This window comes from Erpetoichthys calabaricus, chromosome 10 (assembly GCF_900747795.2).
Source record: "Erpetoichthys calabaricus chromosome 10, fErpCal1.3, whole genome shotgun sequence".
In the NCBI taxonomy this organism is placed as follows: domain Eukaryota; kingdom Metazoa; phylum Chordata; class Cladistia; order Polypteriformes; family Polypteridae; genus Erpetoichthys; species Erpetoichthys calabaricus.
Genome location: NC_041403.2, coordinates 167,436,296 through 167,454,208, shown reverse-complemented (window position 1 = coordinate 167,454,208; position 17,913 = coordinate 167,436,296). Strand labels below are relative to the sequence as shown.

Below are 17,913 nucleotides of genomic sequence, written 5' to 3'. Positions count from 1 at the left end.
CAATCATTTTGCCTTTTAGCTATGCACCTACCTTCATGTGATCAAATTCACCAGGCCTGTCACCCCGGTTTGGTCATACGGTGTGGTATGCATCAACTTCACAATCCGTGTTGATGTCTGATGATCAGTTCACATTGTCCTCACTTTTGTTTGATTCAGCTGAAGGTTCATTTTCCGTTTGTTCTGAAACTGACTTTACAGCTTTTTGTTTACATGCCATTGTGTGTTTTGGTTGAAGGCTCCGCCCCACTTATAAATATTGATGAGTTACATCAAAGAAACATTCATGATTATTTTGGCAGCGTAATGTTGTTTTACCCACTAGATGGCAGAAGAAGACTGTCCTGAGCGCAGTTTGTTTAACACTGTACATCGGATTACAACAGCTTAATCCAAGAGACTCTCGGGGTTAACCGTTTTTACATTTAAATTGCAAACCCAAGACAAGCTTGGGGTTAACGCTAAGGAGGCTAAGGATATTTTATCAAAAAAATGCATATGCTTTGCTTGTCATGAGTGTATGACTTGACATGAGGATTATGTGACAAGAGTAATTTGACATTTTTTCATAGACTAGGGGGCTTTGCCCCCCTGCTCACTTCGCTCACCAACCCCCGTGCGGGCGCTACACACTAGCCGCTTCGTGGTTCTGCCGCTTGTGTATGGGGATGCGGTTGTACAATTTAAACAGATTTTTATTTTCATGGGAATTGTTACATATGCATAATAGAACTATTTTACATTACAGCAAGTAACCATAGTAAAAAAGAGTAAAATGTAATAATTTGAAAGTAAATTATTTGTCATGTTGCGTTAAGAGTTACTCATTGCGTAATACGATTTTGTTCTGTTTGGCTTTGAAATTAACACACAAACACTTTTTAAACTTACACTTTTACTGTAAAACTTCAGTAAAAACAATCAGTATCGCATTGAATTTTGATTCTGTGTTTGGACTTTCATCGTGACAACGCAACGTAACTGCCCGAGAGTGAATTTCGTTTCTCTCTCTCTCTAATAAATAAAATGACTTTTTCGAATGTTTGGCTCTGAGATTTGTAAATTGTCTTTGCAAAAGCTATTCTAACAGGAAACAACGTTTTAATATGAATGGCATATCAAGATCTCCTTTGGTGTCTAATGTTATCCCCAGAAGATGTAGTACATTACCTTTCTTGGATACATCTTTCTTTCTACAGTAATTCATGCGGTGGAAGACCCAACGGTGTTAACGGTTATAGATATTCTTTGTGATATTGTAAGTTGATGTTTTCATCTTCTGCACCATCACCACCAACTGGTTCAGCAGAGTCTATTGATACGCATTTAACCAATTTGCCGTGTAACCGATCAACATTGTTGGCATTAATTTGTTTCACTTCATCGTTTCTCAGTGCTAGGATTGCCCGTACACTCATTTTTACTGTTGATAACCCTTTGTGATGAAAATCTTCAATAAGATTTGGACAGAATACGTCTTCTTTTATTGGGAACCTAAAGTGAGGAAAACGTTCAAATTTATTAGAGCAAGAGCGCAGGAAGTGTGTCTATCAAAAGCATTCACACGAATGGGAGGTGAGAGGACCCTGGGCGTGGTTCAGTATGGTTGAGAGGAGGGCAGGACTTGAAAAAAATCTCATGGCCAAAGTCTCATCTTGCGGGACTGGAAAAAATCTTCCAAAAAGTCTTGTCTCGTCACAGGATTTTTTTATATAATAGAGAGACGTGTTAATACTGTTTGCTATTGTCCAGCATTTGTCCCCAGTGTCTATAAAAAGTACCCCCCATGGAAGTTTTCACATTTTATTGTTTTATAACACAGAATCACAGTGGATTTAATTGGACTTTTTTTGAGACTGAACAGCAGAAGAAGACTCTTGAATGTGTTTTTCACAAGTCATATCCAAGAACCAGAGCTGCATTCTAAAGGCAGCCTCATCCCTGTGTCTACCCCCTTATCTTAATACATAATTTGCCTGCCTACTCACTCACATTCGTCCGGAGCCGAATGCGCAGTTGCCTTCTGCGCAGCTGCCCGAAAAACCTTACAAGACCGACATCCAACCCCAACATTGCGGCAGGCGGCGGATTTACAGCCGCAAAGATTCAAAGAGAAAGACGACTTCGATTAAAGCTCTAGAGGCCTGAAAGGCGATTTCGACTACAGCTCGAGGCCTAATTACGCACTCTGATTCAATTAACGTATTCATTCAGTACACCTATATCAGGTTTGTGGTGCTTATACTTATTACTATTCCATATTGTACTGGAACATTCATCATTCAATATTATACTATAGGCCTGGAAAATTCATCAACAAACAGTACAAGCCTGTACAGTAATGAGTAAAGCGGACTACAATCATTACAAAACAACTTCTTCATTACTTATCATTTGTTCTTCATACACTGCTGACAAAAACTCGTGCCTGTTTCATCTTATGTTGTCGAAACGGGCTCTTTGTCTGGTAGGGTCATAATTGTCTCCATTTTTCTGAGCCTTCCTCATCTTACTGACTTGTCTTACGTAGCTGTCTTCTTTCCCAGGTTCATCAGGTTGTCATTTCAAGAAAAAAGACAAAAGCAAACCATGTGTACAAACTGCAGTCTGATTTTTATTAACTTCAGCAAGAATCAGATCATATAACATGTAAAAACAGTCCTGCTGCGTCACCAAGTTCAAATTTAAAATCTTCTTATGGGATGTCCTGGGATTAAAAATTGGTTGCAGAGGAAAAACGGTGGGAGAAAAAGGTGGTGCCCCCCTAGCTGGCATCATCCCACTGGACTGGAGGTTACTAAGGGGTGCTTCGTCACACTGCATTTCAAGTTTCAGGAAGTGTATTTTCTTTTATTCATTACAAAAGATTTTAGAAATAATACGATCCCATTTCTATATTACACCTTTGGGTGTTGTATGGTGCACTGCAGCATGACCATGGAGAAAACCTGAATCTGCAACCTCTTAAACTAGTGACCTATAGGGGGCGTGATGTGAAGCAATAGGACAACCCAGTTGAACTTTTGAAGCCCTAAATGGGCCCAACTTTCCAGTGACTGACAAATGGCAGCATCAGACTCGGGTAACCTGTACTTGGGGTCATCCAATCTTCTGTCCACCCCAGGGCAGCTTGAGCATCACCTCACCTCACCTCACCTCCCATCCCACCCTTTGTCACTTTCAAAGAGGTGCTTAGCCTTACTCTGCATCTCTATAGCCTGAACTATATATTTTTTTTGTGAAGGCCCGTACCTGTGGGTCACCCTCCACGTCACACTTGCTAGTCAAATTACTTCATGGTGAACCTGCGGGAAACGGCCCTACATCACGTTGGGCATCTTGGCTGGCTAAAGGAACACCTCTACTTCAAAACTGAACGCACGTAGACATCTGCAGATGCGCTCACAGACAGAGGATGTGCACTCTCTTATGTTTAGGGTACAATCACGTGTGCACAGCACTGAACTGGTACAGAATCGGTCCATATCTGTCCACGTTGAACACAGACATGTTTTGTTGGCTAGTGCCTGAGCGGTTTCCAAATACAGGACCGTGTGAACACAACAATGTGGAGACACACGGTCACAGATGGACTTGCCCGAGTGACACGACTGCGGATGAAATTTTCATCACACAGATGCACAAAGCCTAAATTGGCCTTGAGTGTGCAGACCCCAAGAAACCCACAAAGGTGGCACTTGTGCCCTCTGAACCGTCTACACCTGCTGCCGAGTCATTTTCTGGTGGAACCTCTTCCTTGGACGCCAGTTTTTAGAGTCCTCTTTTTTTACAAACCAGTCTTCACTGCCGATTCCCTACAGACCCACTCATCCTGGGGTCTTACCAGACTGCCTGTCCACTTTTGTTGTTGAGAGGAAAAGCCTCAAGGGTAACGTTGATCATAAATTTATTTAGCCATCTTAGATTTCAGTGAATCAAGTGAGGAGAGAAAAAGCAAGAGGACACAAGGATGCACTTGGAAGGATCTTCCTCAAGGGGAGGTGCCAGGTGCAGATCTCCCATATCGTCACAAGTCCACTTCTCTGTCCAGCTGGAGCGTCCAACAGATGTGGCACCGGTGCTGCTGACCAGGTCTTCTTTTTTTTATTATAATTTATATAATTTCATATGATGACAGCCGAGTGACTGAGCCCAGAAAATAAAACCAGAAGGGAAAACATGAAAGGGCCACAGCCAAGTCGCTGGGATAGAACACCTGCAAGATAGAGCCAAGCAAAAAAAAAAAAAAGGTGTCTAAGTCTGCCTCCTGGTAACAAGTGAGGTTGGCCCACCTAACCACACCTCTTGGGGGTCCGCATCCACAGTATTAAAAGGCACATAATGAAACCCAATATGGTTTGGCTCTGTTAAGTCTGCAAAGTGCAAACAACACACTCCAGCATGACCCGGTTACACGTGAGGCACTAGCAGGAGGTCCAGTCTCAATATTTATGGATCACAAAATCAATTAAAAAAAAAAAACACATGTTGGGATAAGGGGCGATAGACGGTGTCACAGTAGTTTAGATGGCATTGTCACATGATTGGCAACAGTTGTCTCTATGTGGCCTTCTGTCCTGAATGCATTCTGACTGGTCCCTTGGTGCTGGACAGAAGACCCTCCAGAGTGTAGGGAAAAATGGGGGGGGGGGGGGAGATAGAGGATGGGGGAGTGGGGGGAAAACTCATCTTAATGATCCCACGTGTTACCACAAAAGGCTTTGGTCCAAGGAGTCAACTACAAAGCGTGTCACATGGCAGCCACTTCAATCTGCACGTACAGCTGTCGTACTCCCACCTGAAAACAAACGAGAAAACAAAGTGAGGTGGACTGAAACTGCACACCCTGTCCCATGTGGGAGCATCGAGGGGGCAGACAAAAGGCACGGACCTGAGTGAAAATGTTGTGCGTTTGGCTTAAAATCCAACGGGCGTCAGCATCGGGGGCGACCACAAGCTTCAGTGTTCCAATGTAGACGTCCGTACAGAGTGTCCAGAAGTGAGGCTCCTGTAAATGGTAAACGCCTTGAAGCTGCTGGACCTGTAAAGGGTGATGAGGGGTTAAACAACATGGAGTTATTGTTAGGATTGGCTTGGGGGGGCCCATGTGTGGGCAGGGTAATAACAGACTCCCTTTATAGTTGTCTCACAGTTCAATTAAAAATCACATTTAAATTTACAAGAGGTGGTCACTTCCATATTCCCCTTGCTGTACATCCACTCCCCTGTGCCGTTCCAGGTAAGAGGACAGCAGAGTGGGTCACCCAGTGACACCCTGCTCAACATCATTTCCAAATCTGTTTTAGTGGACCCCAGCCCCCCTGAGACCAAAGCTTGAAAAGTCTCAAAGAGACGTGGTGGACACACACAGGGTAGTAAATTGACGGCTTGTCTGTGCTTACCCTCTGGTAACACTCTGGCAGGTGGTAGTCCAGTGAAGGTGGCGTTCGCTGCATGAGTATTCCAATGGACTCTTTGAGTAGTGGCACCACACTGAAAAACACAGAAACAGCCATCAGGCGCTGGCCAGCTCGCTCAATTCAGAGAAGGGAAAAGCAGAGTCCGTCTTCTACCATGTCGACTGGGGATGAACCACACTGCTGTAAAAATGTCTACCCTGTTCCTAAATTTCATCTTTTCTTGCCGTTTCTTAACCCATAGTTGCTTCTGATCTCCAAACAAATTTAGTATAACACAAAAAAGACAACCTGAGTAGACCTCATACGCAGTTGTTTCAAAAGATCATTTGATTTGTTAAATGAAAAAAGTTCACCCACACCCGTACCACCCATGAGAAAACATACTTGCCCCCCTTAGTCATTCAGTCGACCATTGAACCAAACTGAAACGGTCACAAATGAAATTAGACCAGATCCCCGCAAGCTTGACTGCTGTCAGCCCCATTGACTCTAAACCTCATTTCAACTTCAAGTTGGCTAAAACGAGCGGCGCACCGGGTCTCGATCAAAAGAAATTCCCCCCAAGACCCGAGAAGGAAAGTTACAGAAATATATCATTGGGAAAACACGTTACTCCATCGCATGGGCACACTCATGCACACCCCCATCACACTCACATCCTTGGCATGTTTGAGGAAAACCAAAGATTCCAGCGAAAGCCCCACTCAGACATGGGAGAACACGCAGATCCCACGAAGTCCCAGACAGAGTGTGGAATTCCAGACCAGGCTGCCCGATCCATCAAGAAGCAGTGTTGTTCATGGTGCCACCATGCTACCCTGGTATTGGTCAATCCCAGTAATTTTACTGCTGGCATAGTTCTTTGTTTTCTGCCCTCATCCAAATTTTTGAAATGGTACCTCACACCCTACACAGGGGTACCAGTCAGGGCACAGAATCCTAGGGACTGGCACAGTTACCGTCGTCAATATGCCAGGTTTCTTGACTGAGCCATCAAAACCAAACTGTGGTGGCAACCAAAGACTCCAGACACCCAACCACAGACCTGTCAAACAACACAAGACGGGACCCCTCAAGCTGCCCCACCTGGCCCACATCCTTCCTCTTCCCTCACCTCCAGACTCAAAGCTTTCCAGCGTGTGTATGGGGCACCGTTATGTGCGGACAGACGGGACCCACGATACTACATGTCAACCCCCAAGTCTGCCATGACGGACTTACTTCCAGTACTCTGAAGGCTCCTTCACCTACTGTTGTCGCCCAGCACAAGTCAGTGACCTTGAACAATGGAGATGTTTGTTTGTATCTTCTGGTGTACCCTGGGTGTCTCAAAGGAGGCCCTCTTGACCTCTAAACACCCCCCCCCCCAAACTTTACCTCACGTACTGTATTAGGACACAGCATTGTTTGTACAACGCGCCTTACATTTCTGAAAGTCTTGGACAGTTAGGTAGTGGCAGATGGGGTACGGGGGTTAGATGTCATCTCCCTAGCCAGACCCTTCAATCCATTTCCCCACCCCTGGGAATCAACCATCACACAAAGGAGTGGCGGAAAGGCCACTCTCCAGGCCACACCGCCCAGAGACGCTCGCACGCTCATCACAAATTCACGCCGAGTGCTTCTCAGCAGCAGGGCAGGAGATGGAAGCCGCATGTGGGCTTTCAAGTGGGCCTCTCTGTTCTCCGGGAAACAAAAGGCCCGTTGCCATGGCAGTGGGGTTGAACACAAGGAATTCCGACGCTCCGTCGGGATTGGATGAGACTTTGGCTTGTGGGGTTATGGGTCTGGTGCTGCTGTCATTGCCAAATTTAGACTTTTGAAACAGTGGACCCCCCCCTACTCGCCGCCAACATGTCATCACAATGTCTTTGTGTCAAGTGGGCCCAATAGAAGTGGCAGCTTCGCCAGTGAGGCCTGTACTTTCCTCTTTGCCTAGAGGGGCGTCCCAGAACTAAGGTTACTCCTCCTTGTAAAACGTGTAGCTGGTATTCTAGCGGTCAACATTGTTAGAGCGCCGTATACTCAGTGAAGAGCGCTATATATGAGTAAACTGAACTGAATGGACTTTGTGGCATTCTATGTGAGTTGGCACACCTCCGCCTTCACACACATTGTACATACCAACATGTCACAGGACAGTGGCTCAGAGTATAAATCAGGAAGCGTGCAACTAGGTGTTGGAAAGGGCAGAATGAGTGACCTTAGTGGCTGGGAATGTGGCCCGACAGCTGGCATTTGGCCTCTCGGTTGAGGCGCCTCCCAAATGGCAGCTGTCACAGTCACCCGTTTCATGGGTTTGCCGAGAATGGCTCAAAAGGCAAAAACTACCAGTGGTGGGAATGAAAAGAGCTTGGGGATCAACAGAGTCAAAAGAGAAAGGCGAGAATCACGCAAACGGCCAAATAAGTCAAATCAGAGTTTAACACTGGTGTGTAGGATGGCATCCCAGACTGCACCTTTTATCAGATGTTGTTTTGAATGGGCAACATCAGCCACAGACCATGCTGGGTGCACAAAAACAAAACAAATCTCCAGTGGGCACAGATGCATAAAAACTTTGTGGGGAAAACAGAATTTATCAGAGAAATCGGATACTTCATGCTGATGGAAGAGAAGTCCATGAAGCCATCCTGTTTGGTATCAGCAGTGGCCGTGCCATGGTGGGACACGTTAAACCTCTCTGACACCCACTGAACAACATCAGTCACATTGCTGCTGACCAAATTCATGGCCTCACTTCCATCAGGATAACGCACAATGTCACCAGGCACGTATCATCACCGGGTAGTTCCAAGGACGTGACAGTGAGTCACTGCTTCCCTGACCTTCACAATCCCCCGCATCTCAGCCGTGCCGAGCATCTTTGGAATGAGGTGGAAAAGGCAGTTTACAGCAAGACTGGGCAGACATCCAACGATGCTGCCACTGTCCAGGGCAGTTAGTTCTGCATGGCACAGCATTACTGAACTAAGCATCCGGCATGTTGTAGGATCCATGCCCAGACTAATCTGTGCTGTTCTGAAGGCCACGAGTCGGGTGCACCCAATAAACCTGCAACTGAGTGTGCCAAGGAAAAAAAAGACATGTATTGAAGTGGCAAACCACTGCAGAAACCAAAAAGGTGTGAAAGTAAACGGCGGTTACTCGTAACCAAGAAAGGCGTCGACCTCTGGTTTGTCTGCAAAGAACAGACAGCAGCAGTCTGTCGTGACACACCCTGTAGACAAGAGCAACCAAAAAGGCAGGGAAACACAACAGAGGGCATGTGATGCGGCACAGCCTGGCACACCAAGTCAAGAATACTAGCAGGGATGGAACAGGGACAACATGGCCATTGGGGCAGAGCATTAAACAAAGTGGCCAGCCGAGGGGAAGGTCTGATTAGTGATCAGCTTGAGGGGTGAAAAATGAGTGCCACACCATTCACACACACCCCTGCACTTAAGACAAGAAATCGCACACTGGGTTTTACTTACTAACTAGCCATGTGGAAGACCAGTAACAGAACACATTCCAAAAGATACGTGTACCTTTGGCGCCTTTCCTCGGTACCCTTGTGTGTCTGAGCCACTCTTGACTTGAGAGGGCTTCCCCGTAAAGCCTCCTTCTCAGATGTTCTCATTTTGAGGTGGCCCATCTTGGAAGGCGACTCTCAGCGTGCCTCCTACTTCTTTACTCCTCCTTGTGTGTCTCACACTCAAACTTCGGCTTTCAGTCGCGTCACCAAACTAACCAATCAGATTGCTCAGAGGGACCGGACAGACAGACACACAAACACAGAGACCATAGTATTTTATTATACAGGGTGATTCAAAACGATTCGTCCGATTTCAAAGTGCTATTTTTTTTTTACAACCGTGAGGCGCCTAGGAACCAATCCCATACCAATTGAAAGAGGGGGTCATAGAGTTTCTGACTGTCACCAGAAGATGGCTCCCTTCAGTCTGCAAGGAGATGGCGACCCCCGAGCAGAAAACGTTTTGCGCAAATCGAGAATGGGATGAATTTGACCATCGTGTTGAGGTTGTTGTCCGTACAGCTGGAGGAGGTCAAACTGAGCGCTTGTAAGATTACATCATAAACTTTAAGCTCACCTAAACTATTTACAATTTACTGCATTGATCTGTAATGAGGTGAAATGAAATCACTTTGAAATCTGATGAATCTTTTTGAATCCCCCTGTATTTATGAATTTATCTGTTAAGCTGCCAGGTTACGACAAACACTTTGTGAATTTTTTCAGGTAAAGAAGACAGAAGTCTTGAGGTGAGTAAGGTAGTCCCACTCACCAATCACGGCACCCGAGAGGGCCGATGCGTTACATGTTGTCTCGTACATGCAATTACAAATTTCACTGTGTAGTGTCAAGCGTGTTTGTTTGTGCCTCTTGGAGTTTTTTGACATTTGAGCATTCCATTTCCGACATACATTTCATGACGAATTAAATTAACTCAATTATTTTTAGTTATTGTCACATTTGTCTTTGCTGAAATTCATCACATGGCCTCTTTTGTCGTGCTGATGATGTCACAGTAGTAAACGCTATATGAACATATGAGATAAAAACAAGCTTAAGGCTCTTTAGTGTTTGGGTTTGTTTTTCGGTGGATCTCCAAAGAGATCTCACGAAGGCGTGTAGTCCCGCAGCGGTGCGCCTGTGTTCATTTGACTCCGGCCTCAACCAGGCTAACGGAAGAGTGCTGTGTGGCTTTAAACTACCCAGAAGTCCTTGCGAAGGCGTTGTGTTGTGTCAGCTTCTATCTGTTGTGGTTACTCCATAATTTTCAAATTGCCTTTACCTTTGGAGTTGCCCTCGTATTTACGGAGATTTTCTAGGACAAAATATCACTGAATTCCTTGAGTACGAAACACCCTGATAGGATGTAAATGGCTTCCAAATAATTATTAACAATTAAAGAAATCAGGCATGAATTGGTCACTGCCTCCCGAGTCCCCCCCCAAGTTGGTCTCCCACTCACCTTACTCCTATCAGTAAAGCGATGAGCATGGAGCAGATGGGGTCAGCGATCATGAGGTCGTACTTCTGCATTAACAGCGCGGATATGATGACGCCGATGCTTCCCAGCGTGTCGGCTACAATGTGCAAAAAGACTCCTGGGAAGAAAATGGGAAAAAAAACAAATAAAATAAGTCAGCATTCCGATGGGCTGGTGCTCCCTAAAGCACTCGAGTTCTCACCTGCACTCATTATAAGACGCACAGAGCGACAAAAACGAGTTAAGACTTCACCGTGCACCAATCACGCGCTGAAAAAATGACGTCATGCCATACGGACTACACGGATACTTGATTATATGGAAATAACACAAACCGAGCGCCTGGCAGAATGTTGGAGAAAACAAGTGAATACAATTGTTGGGTTGGATGGCCTGTCCTCATGGAAAAAAAAAAAAAAAACATTAATTTCCGTGACTCTTCCAAAACCTCACGGGTGCATTAATACATTACTAAAAACTGTTCCAGGCGTGGGAAATCCAATTTAGAGAAATTCTATAAACTTTTCAGAAATTTTATGACCAAACAAACTCACCCTCTGCTGGTCACATGGCTGGGAACCATAAAGGGCCTGCCATGTGTTGCTGGAGAGAAGCTGCAGAGCATTACTGCCACCTAGTGGCTGAAGGGCAAAATGCAGTGTGAAATAAATGCACAGCTTGAAGATTATTAGACAGACTCTGGAAGTTTCTCTATAGGGTGGCAGAGTGGTAGGTGAATTGGCATTGCTGGAATTAACCCTAGAGTGTGTGTGTGTGTGTTCACCCAGCAATGGACTGACGTCTTGTTCAGGTGGTGTTGCTGAAATTACCCCTAGACAGAAAGAGAGTGTGTGTGTGTGTGTTGACCCTGCAATGGACCGATGTCCTGTTCATGTGCTGTTAATTGCACCCAGTGCTTGCTGGGATACACTCCTGCTTTATCCTGACCAGGGTCAGCAGATTTAGAAAATGGATGGATGATTATTATTGTGTCTACAGCAGAGAAAAACAAACATACAAATAGATTAATGGATGGAAGATACTGAGAACAACAATTATTACTATTGGCTCTGCATCCTGGGTGTTTCCTACATGCAGTCTGCATGTTCTCCCTGGCGTAGAGGACTGGTGGTCCGTGTGACTGTGTACACCCGTGCGGTGGTCTGGCGCCCTGTCCAGAGATTTCTCCTGCCTTGTGCCCGACGATTGGTGGGATAGGCTCCAGCTGCCCAGTGGCCCTGCTCTGGATAAGCAGGTTAAGAAGATAGATGTATGAAAAAGTTTCTCCATTTTACACTCATGCAAGTTTATGACAGACAGATGATAAGCACATAATGCCACCTGAAAAGTGACAATACATCTCATCCAAGCTGGAAATAACCCTGGAGCGCCAGTCCATCCACTCCTACAGATCCAGTTAATTTATTAAACACATCTTTGGAATTCTGGGAGAAAACCTACACAGCCGTTTACGGCTTGGTGACCATTTCAAAAACACTGAGAAGAGCAACAGGCCATTCAGCCGACAAGCTCACCGGTCCGATTCCTCAAATTCCTACTGTCGAGATTTGAAGGTCCCCACCCGGCTCAATCACTCATTCCAAGTGTCCCAAGCTTCCTTTCACGTAAAACTGTAAGATGACTCGCAAGGTGTGAAACAAAAATGCAACCTCAACGACATCGCGCACGTCTATATGTGCGGCACATTCGCAAAATATTCAGATCCCTTTTTCGGTTTCCAAAAGATGACTGATTTGTATTCGGGCCATGCCAGCTGGTTTTTAATAAATCTATAAAAATGTCTAATATTCTTTTTGTTTTAGTTTTGTCATTCTGGGGTTTTCAGTGTTAGGGGATTTAAAAGATTTTACACCAAAACTACAATGTAACAATAAAATGTGAAAAAAGTGAAGGGGTCTCAGAATACGTCCTAAAAGTGCTGAATTAGAAAAAGAGCAGTGGGCCAGTACTGACCCCTGCTGGACACCCCTTTTAACATCACCTAATTCTGGAAAAATTCCTCTCACCCTAAATAATAAAAAAAATAATAATAATAATTCCTTACACTCATATAGCACTTTACACAGGGACTGGGGGTGTGGAGCCACTTCAGCCACCACTAAGCCCTGTGCTTCCTGCGTTTGAGCCAAACATTCAAAGCCGTAGCACACTGAAGCTTCCTCCATTTTGTCAACCTCGTTTCTGTCACTCACAACACAGAGGCAAAGACGGTCGCTGGGGCCAACAGGCGGCTCACCCGGGACTGGCGCAGCCTCGCATATCCAGCAGCCCCAGGCTTTGAGTCCTGCACCTCCGGGTTGAGGCGATTCGTTCTTACAGCCACAGGAAAACAAGAAGGTGAAAATGTTCTAGAAATTGCTGCAGCTGCAGTAAGAAATCTTTCATTATTATCATACAGGGAGATTCACTCGAAAGAGGCCCCCTGAATATTCTGTCGTAACTCCAGTTAGGACGAAGCAATCTGAACCAAAAGAAAATCTGCTCTCTACCCTGACGTTTGTGTAATTGATTTCATTCCATGTGATGCTGGAAGCGGTTTCCATTTTTGACACGGCGCTCCATGTTCCTGAACGTATCGGTAAGCATCTCGGTGGGGAAGAGCAGCAATTTCACGTTGGATGTTTTCCTTCAAATCTTCCACAGAGTGAGACTTGTTCCGATTAGACCTTTCCTTTAAGCAGACCCCAAAGGAAGAAGTCGTCCTCACAGGTGGCGCAGTGGTAGTGCTGCTGCTTTGCAGTAAGGAGACTGTGGAAGATTGTGGGTTCGCTTCCCGGTTCCTCCCTGTGTGGATAGCGCTTTGAGTACTGAGAAAAGCGCTATATAAATGTAATGAATTATTATTATTATTAAGTCTGGTGGTGTCAGATCCGGAGACCGTGGTGGCCAAAGCCCCTTTGAAATGACCCTGGTTTCCAAAGAAGGACTCCATTTCTGTAAGGCTCCTCGCTGATGTGCGACACGTTGCTCCATCTTGTTAGAAGTCACCTTCCGTTAACTCGTGATCATCCAGTTGATTCTGACATCACTTAAACAAACTGGTAACCCAGTAGGTTTGCACCATGAAGACATGCTGCTCAACACGTACATCACCATCCTGATGAGAAGTCGAGTGACTGAGTGAAGGGGTACGGGCGGTAGGTACCCACAAGCTGCAAATGGAGGTTAAACTTCATGCCGGCCGTCCGGCGCCCACCTCATCGCGGCTTATTCTCAGCTCCATATACTGAGGAGCACATTGCACGTTAAGACTGCTTCATCCTTCATTCAGCAAGAGTTATTACAGAATATTTGGGGTCTCTTTCGAGTGAATCTCCCTGTAATTACTATTGTTTTCAAACTCTACAGGGTCCTTTTACGGTTTGTTTTCCTCAGGCGTATTCACATGTGTTCGGCCCACACCGCCTTCCCTTTCTTCATCTCAACCTTTATGATCCCGCAACTCCAATTTGGCATTTTAATTTCAATGACAACCCACCTGCAGCAGCTGCAAACTGCCGTTTTGGTGAAACGAGTACAATCGGGGGTCCCCCCTTGATGAAACGAGCTCACCTGGAAATGGGGTAACATATGTCAAAGGCTTAGGCGACCCACTGCAAGCCTCTCGTGAACCAACAATGAACTTTAATTACCACTTCATTAATAACCTAAGCAGGTGTACATAGAGCTTTGGCTGTTTGATGGTTCCAGAATGTCTCGATGGTCTTGAGATTTCATCGTTCTCCACACAGACTCTGAGACACACAGCAAAGTGGCCCCAAAACATTACTGAGCCTCCTCCATGGTTCACAGTAGCTCTGATGTTCTCATCTTTGAAAGCTTCATCTTTCCATCTGTGGACATGGAGCTGATGTGACCTGCCAGAAGGCTCCAGTTGCGTCTCATCTGTTCACAGGATGTTCTCCCAGAAGTCACTGGGGCTCGTCAGTATTAGAGTGCATTTGGCACATGCCAGTCTGGCTTTCTTTACATGCGAGTCCTCCAGGGTCTGACAGATGGTGTGATCAGACACTGACGGACCCTGACCTTGGAGTTCGGCTTGTATCTCTCTGGAAGTTGTCCTTTGGCTTTTTGTCTGTCATTGTCACTGTCCCTCTGCCTATTCTGGGGTCGATTCTCCCCTTGGGGGCATACAGGGAGGTTGGCTAGAGTCCCTTTGACCTTCAACTTCTTTATTATATCTGCAGCTGTTGCCACAGGAACATCAAGCTACTTGGAGATGGTGGTCTTTAAGCCTTTGCCCTTCACAATCAGACGACATTCTCCTTTGCTTTCTGTGGTCCACGTTAAGTGTGGGACACACGATGACACCAAACAGCAGAGTGACAACTTTTCTCCATTTAAATCGGCTGATTGCACGATTGGAGACGTTTGTGATACAAATTCAAGAAAACAGCCAGTTTGAAAAATCACTCGAATCCAGTTATTTAGGATCTTTTCTAGGGATCTTAACCAATGTGCGCAGGCCATTTTAGAACATCCCTGTAGAATAAGCGTGATCTCTCGTCACACTTGCCTTGCTTTACTCCATGACATATCAAAGGCATGCAGGTACACAGTGGGGACATTTCATCACTTTTTCAAAAGCTGCAAGGGGACCAAGAAACCTGTCCGCGTCTGTATAATGACCCTCGGTAACTTACATAAAATAAAACCGCCTTGTCCTTTACCCATTGGAAAAGCCACTACAGGGTTGAGTGTGACTGAAACACCACAAAGGCAGCCCGAGAGTACACTCCGCATGTACAAATGAAGAAGAAAATGGGATCACACCTTGTAAAATCTGCTTGCTGGAGCCATGTTCATGTGTGCCAAGGTGATTATCTGTGGGAGGAAAAAAAGAAAATGACAAAAACGTGTCCTGATCAAGTGGCATCAACCGTCAAACCGTGTTTGGTGCAGCTGGCAGCCCACTCCATACATCAACACCGACATGACACAAGTGTGGGCTGGCGGGCACACACACGAGCATGCGCACACACGCACAAAAGTGCGCACGTGCATACGCAAACACGCACACGAACGCGCACACACACACACCTACGAGGGTGCACACCCACACACTCCAGTCACCCCCTTACCTTCACAATGCTCCTCATGAGAGTGGCCATGACCGTGGTCGTGCCCGTGCCCATGCCCGTGATGTTCATGGCTGTGTCCATGCTTCTCTTCGTGCTTGTGCCCATGGCTGTGCCCGTGTCCTCCATGACTATGGCCGTGACTTAAGCCCCCGTTAAACAGCGAGTGGCTGTGACCGTGTTCTGCAATACAGAGACAGAGTCGGCTCAGAGGGGATGGCTGTGGACCAGAAGTTAAGACAAGCAAAATGCCAGAAGGCAAAACGCTGGACTGCAGGCTGTTAGGTTTGGACAAAAACCGCAGTTACCAGAACAACATTAAAAGGAACTTGTGCCAAACTTCAACGTTATATACAAAAAACAAAAATGCAAGGAATGAACACATTGAATTGGTGCAGTTCAAGTGCTTCCTTTAACGATGAACAATGAATGTGTAACTAGTGCAAGGGCTGAAATAAAAAAGAAAAGCACAACATGAGAACTAAAATTGTGAAAAATAAACAACTTTAATAAAGCGCTTCCTTCACGGTTATGAAAAGAAATGAGAGTCACAAAAAAACAAAAAGAAGTGAAACATACTGCCGAGAGATCAACAACAACCAAATCAAGTAACGAGAATAACTGCAAAGCACAAGCCAGCGAGAGGCCGAGCCCCACAGTAAATGTGCCACAGTCAGAGGTAGGCACGGCAGTGGTGGTCTCGTTATACTGAGCGGAAATCTGCTAGCAGGAGTTGTAGTAGGAATGTTACGCGTTTTCTCCAGCCCTCTGGAGTTTTGTTTTTTTGTTTTTTCTGTCCTCCTGGCCATCAGACTTTACTTTATTCTTTGTCACTTAGTATTGCCTAATCTTATTTGTATATTTTTCTTTTTTCATCTTGTAAAGCACATTCAGGTACATCACTTGTATGGACACATGCTATAGAAATAAATGTTGTTATTGTGGTGTAGGGCACAGCAAAATGCTTACTCACATGTCATGTCACGTCAGACCAGCATGCAACATGTCGCCACCTCAGCATCAGAGTAACAACAATGGATTACAGTTAGTGATGTGCACAACAAATTCTTTTTAGTGATCCGATTCATTTCATTCAAATGTTTGAATCGCTGATTCATGCACTACAAAAACAACATCAAGCTACTGTATATTCTAGTTTAAAATGTAGAAGAGCATTATAACAGTGGAACAACTTTAACCACCAAACAATATAAATAATATAAAAAACAAGCAACAGAATACATTATTCATACTTAATAATAATGAAATTAGCAAACATTTTTATAGCAAATAGATGTCAAAAAAAAACACAGCATGTGAGTGCTTACATCTTTTATGACTAAATAAAATTGTTTTCAGTTTTGGATTACGCCAACCTATCACCTACCTTAATAGAAATGGGAGAGGCCGTGTATGAAAGTTCTATGTGCCTGACATGTGCTGTTGGCGTACACTGCAGTTACAACGTAGGCTAACAAAGTCGTATTGTTCATATTATAATTGGACATCTATAAATGTAGCTACGTAAAAATATTAGCAATTTCCAGTAGATGGCCTTCTAATGCGTCCTCCAGTCAGTCAGTGAACTGACCTTCAATGTACTGCGTGACGTGTCTGCAGGTCGGCCCTCCATTCAGTATACAAACTGATTCTTTCAGTGAACTACTTCAGTGTTACTGTGCGACTCTCTTGTCTGTAGTTTGTGAACGAACTTACAGTGGTACACCTGATCAGTAGGGGCACACCGGGTCAGTCAGACAGACAGCCAGGGTACCGAGATGGTCATAGTCACTCAGTCAGTGTGAACCGATCAGTGGGAGGAAGTCTGTCATTGGCAAATTGTAGTCAGTTTACTGATAGGCCACTTCCCGAAGACAGCAGCCATTTAAGTGAAGTTAAGATGACTGTCGTGGAATGCAATGCAAAGCACAGCATGCACTGTGCGCGCTTCAAAAAGACTTGTTCTTTAATGTCATTGTACCAGTAAGTTCATTCAGAGACCAAGACAAGTACAAAAGAACTAGTTTGTTTGTTTGTTCATTGCACATCACTAATTACAATACGTAACTTCATTTTAAATCAGAGAAAAACACATTAAAAATCACTTAACCTCATATATAGACATAAAGGCACTAAATAATAAGCCAATAATAATACATTTATATAGCACTTATAGTTAAATAGATAGATATAGATAGATAGATGTGAAAGGCACTATATTATAGATAGACACTATATAATAGATAGATAGATGTGAAAGGCACTATATTATAAATAGATAGACACTATATAATAGATAGATGTGAAAGGCACTATATTATAGATAGACACTATATAATATATAGATAGATGTGAAAGGCACTATATTATAGATAGACAGACATTTTAGCATAG

General features: G+C 44.7%; 1 protein-coding gene across 1 annotated transcript in view; it reads right to left on the bottom strand.

Moving 5' to 3' along the window:
* Positions 1–2,594: 2,594 nt before the first annotated feature.
* Positions 2,595–17,913, bottom strand: part of slc30a7 (solute carrier family 30 member 7) — a 33,427-nt gene continuing 18,108 nt past the window's right edge. The window contains exons 6-11 of the mRNA XM_028812420.2: positions 15,523–15,702; positions 15,215–15,265; positions 10,403–10,538; positions 5,403–5,493; positions 4,892–5,041; positions 2,595–4,798 (exon numbers count right to left, since the gene is read on the bottom strand). Of these exons, the coding sequence (XP_028668253.1) occupies positions 4,751–4,798; positions 4,892–5,041; positions 5,403–5,493; positions 10,403–10,538; positions 15,215–15,265; positions 15,523–15,702 (656 nt within the window). The 3' untranslated portion in view covers positions 2,595–4,750. The remainder of the gene's footprint in view (positions 4,799–4,891; positions 5,042–5,402; positions 5,494–10,402; positions 10,539–15,214; positions 15,266–15,522; positions 15,703–17,913) is intronic.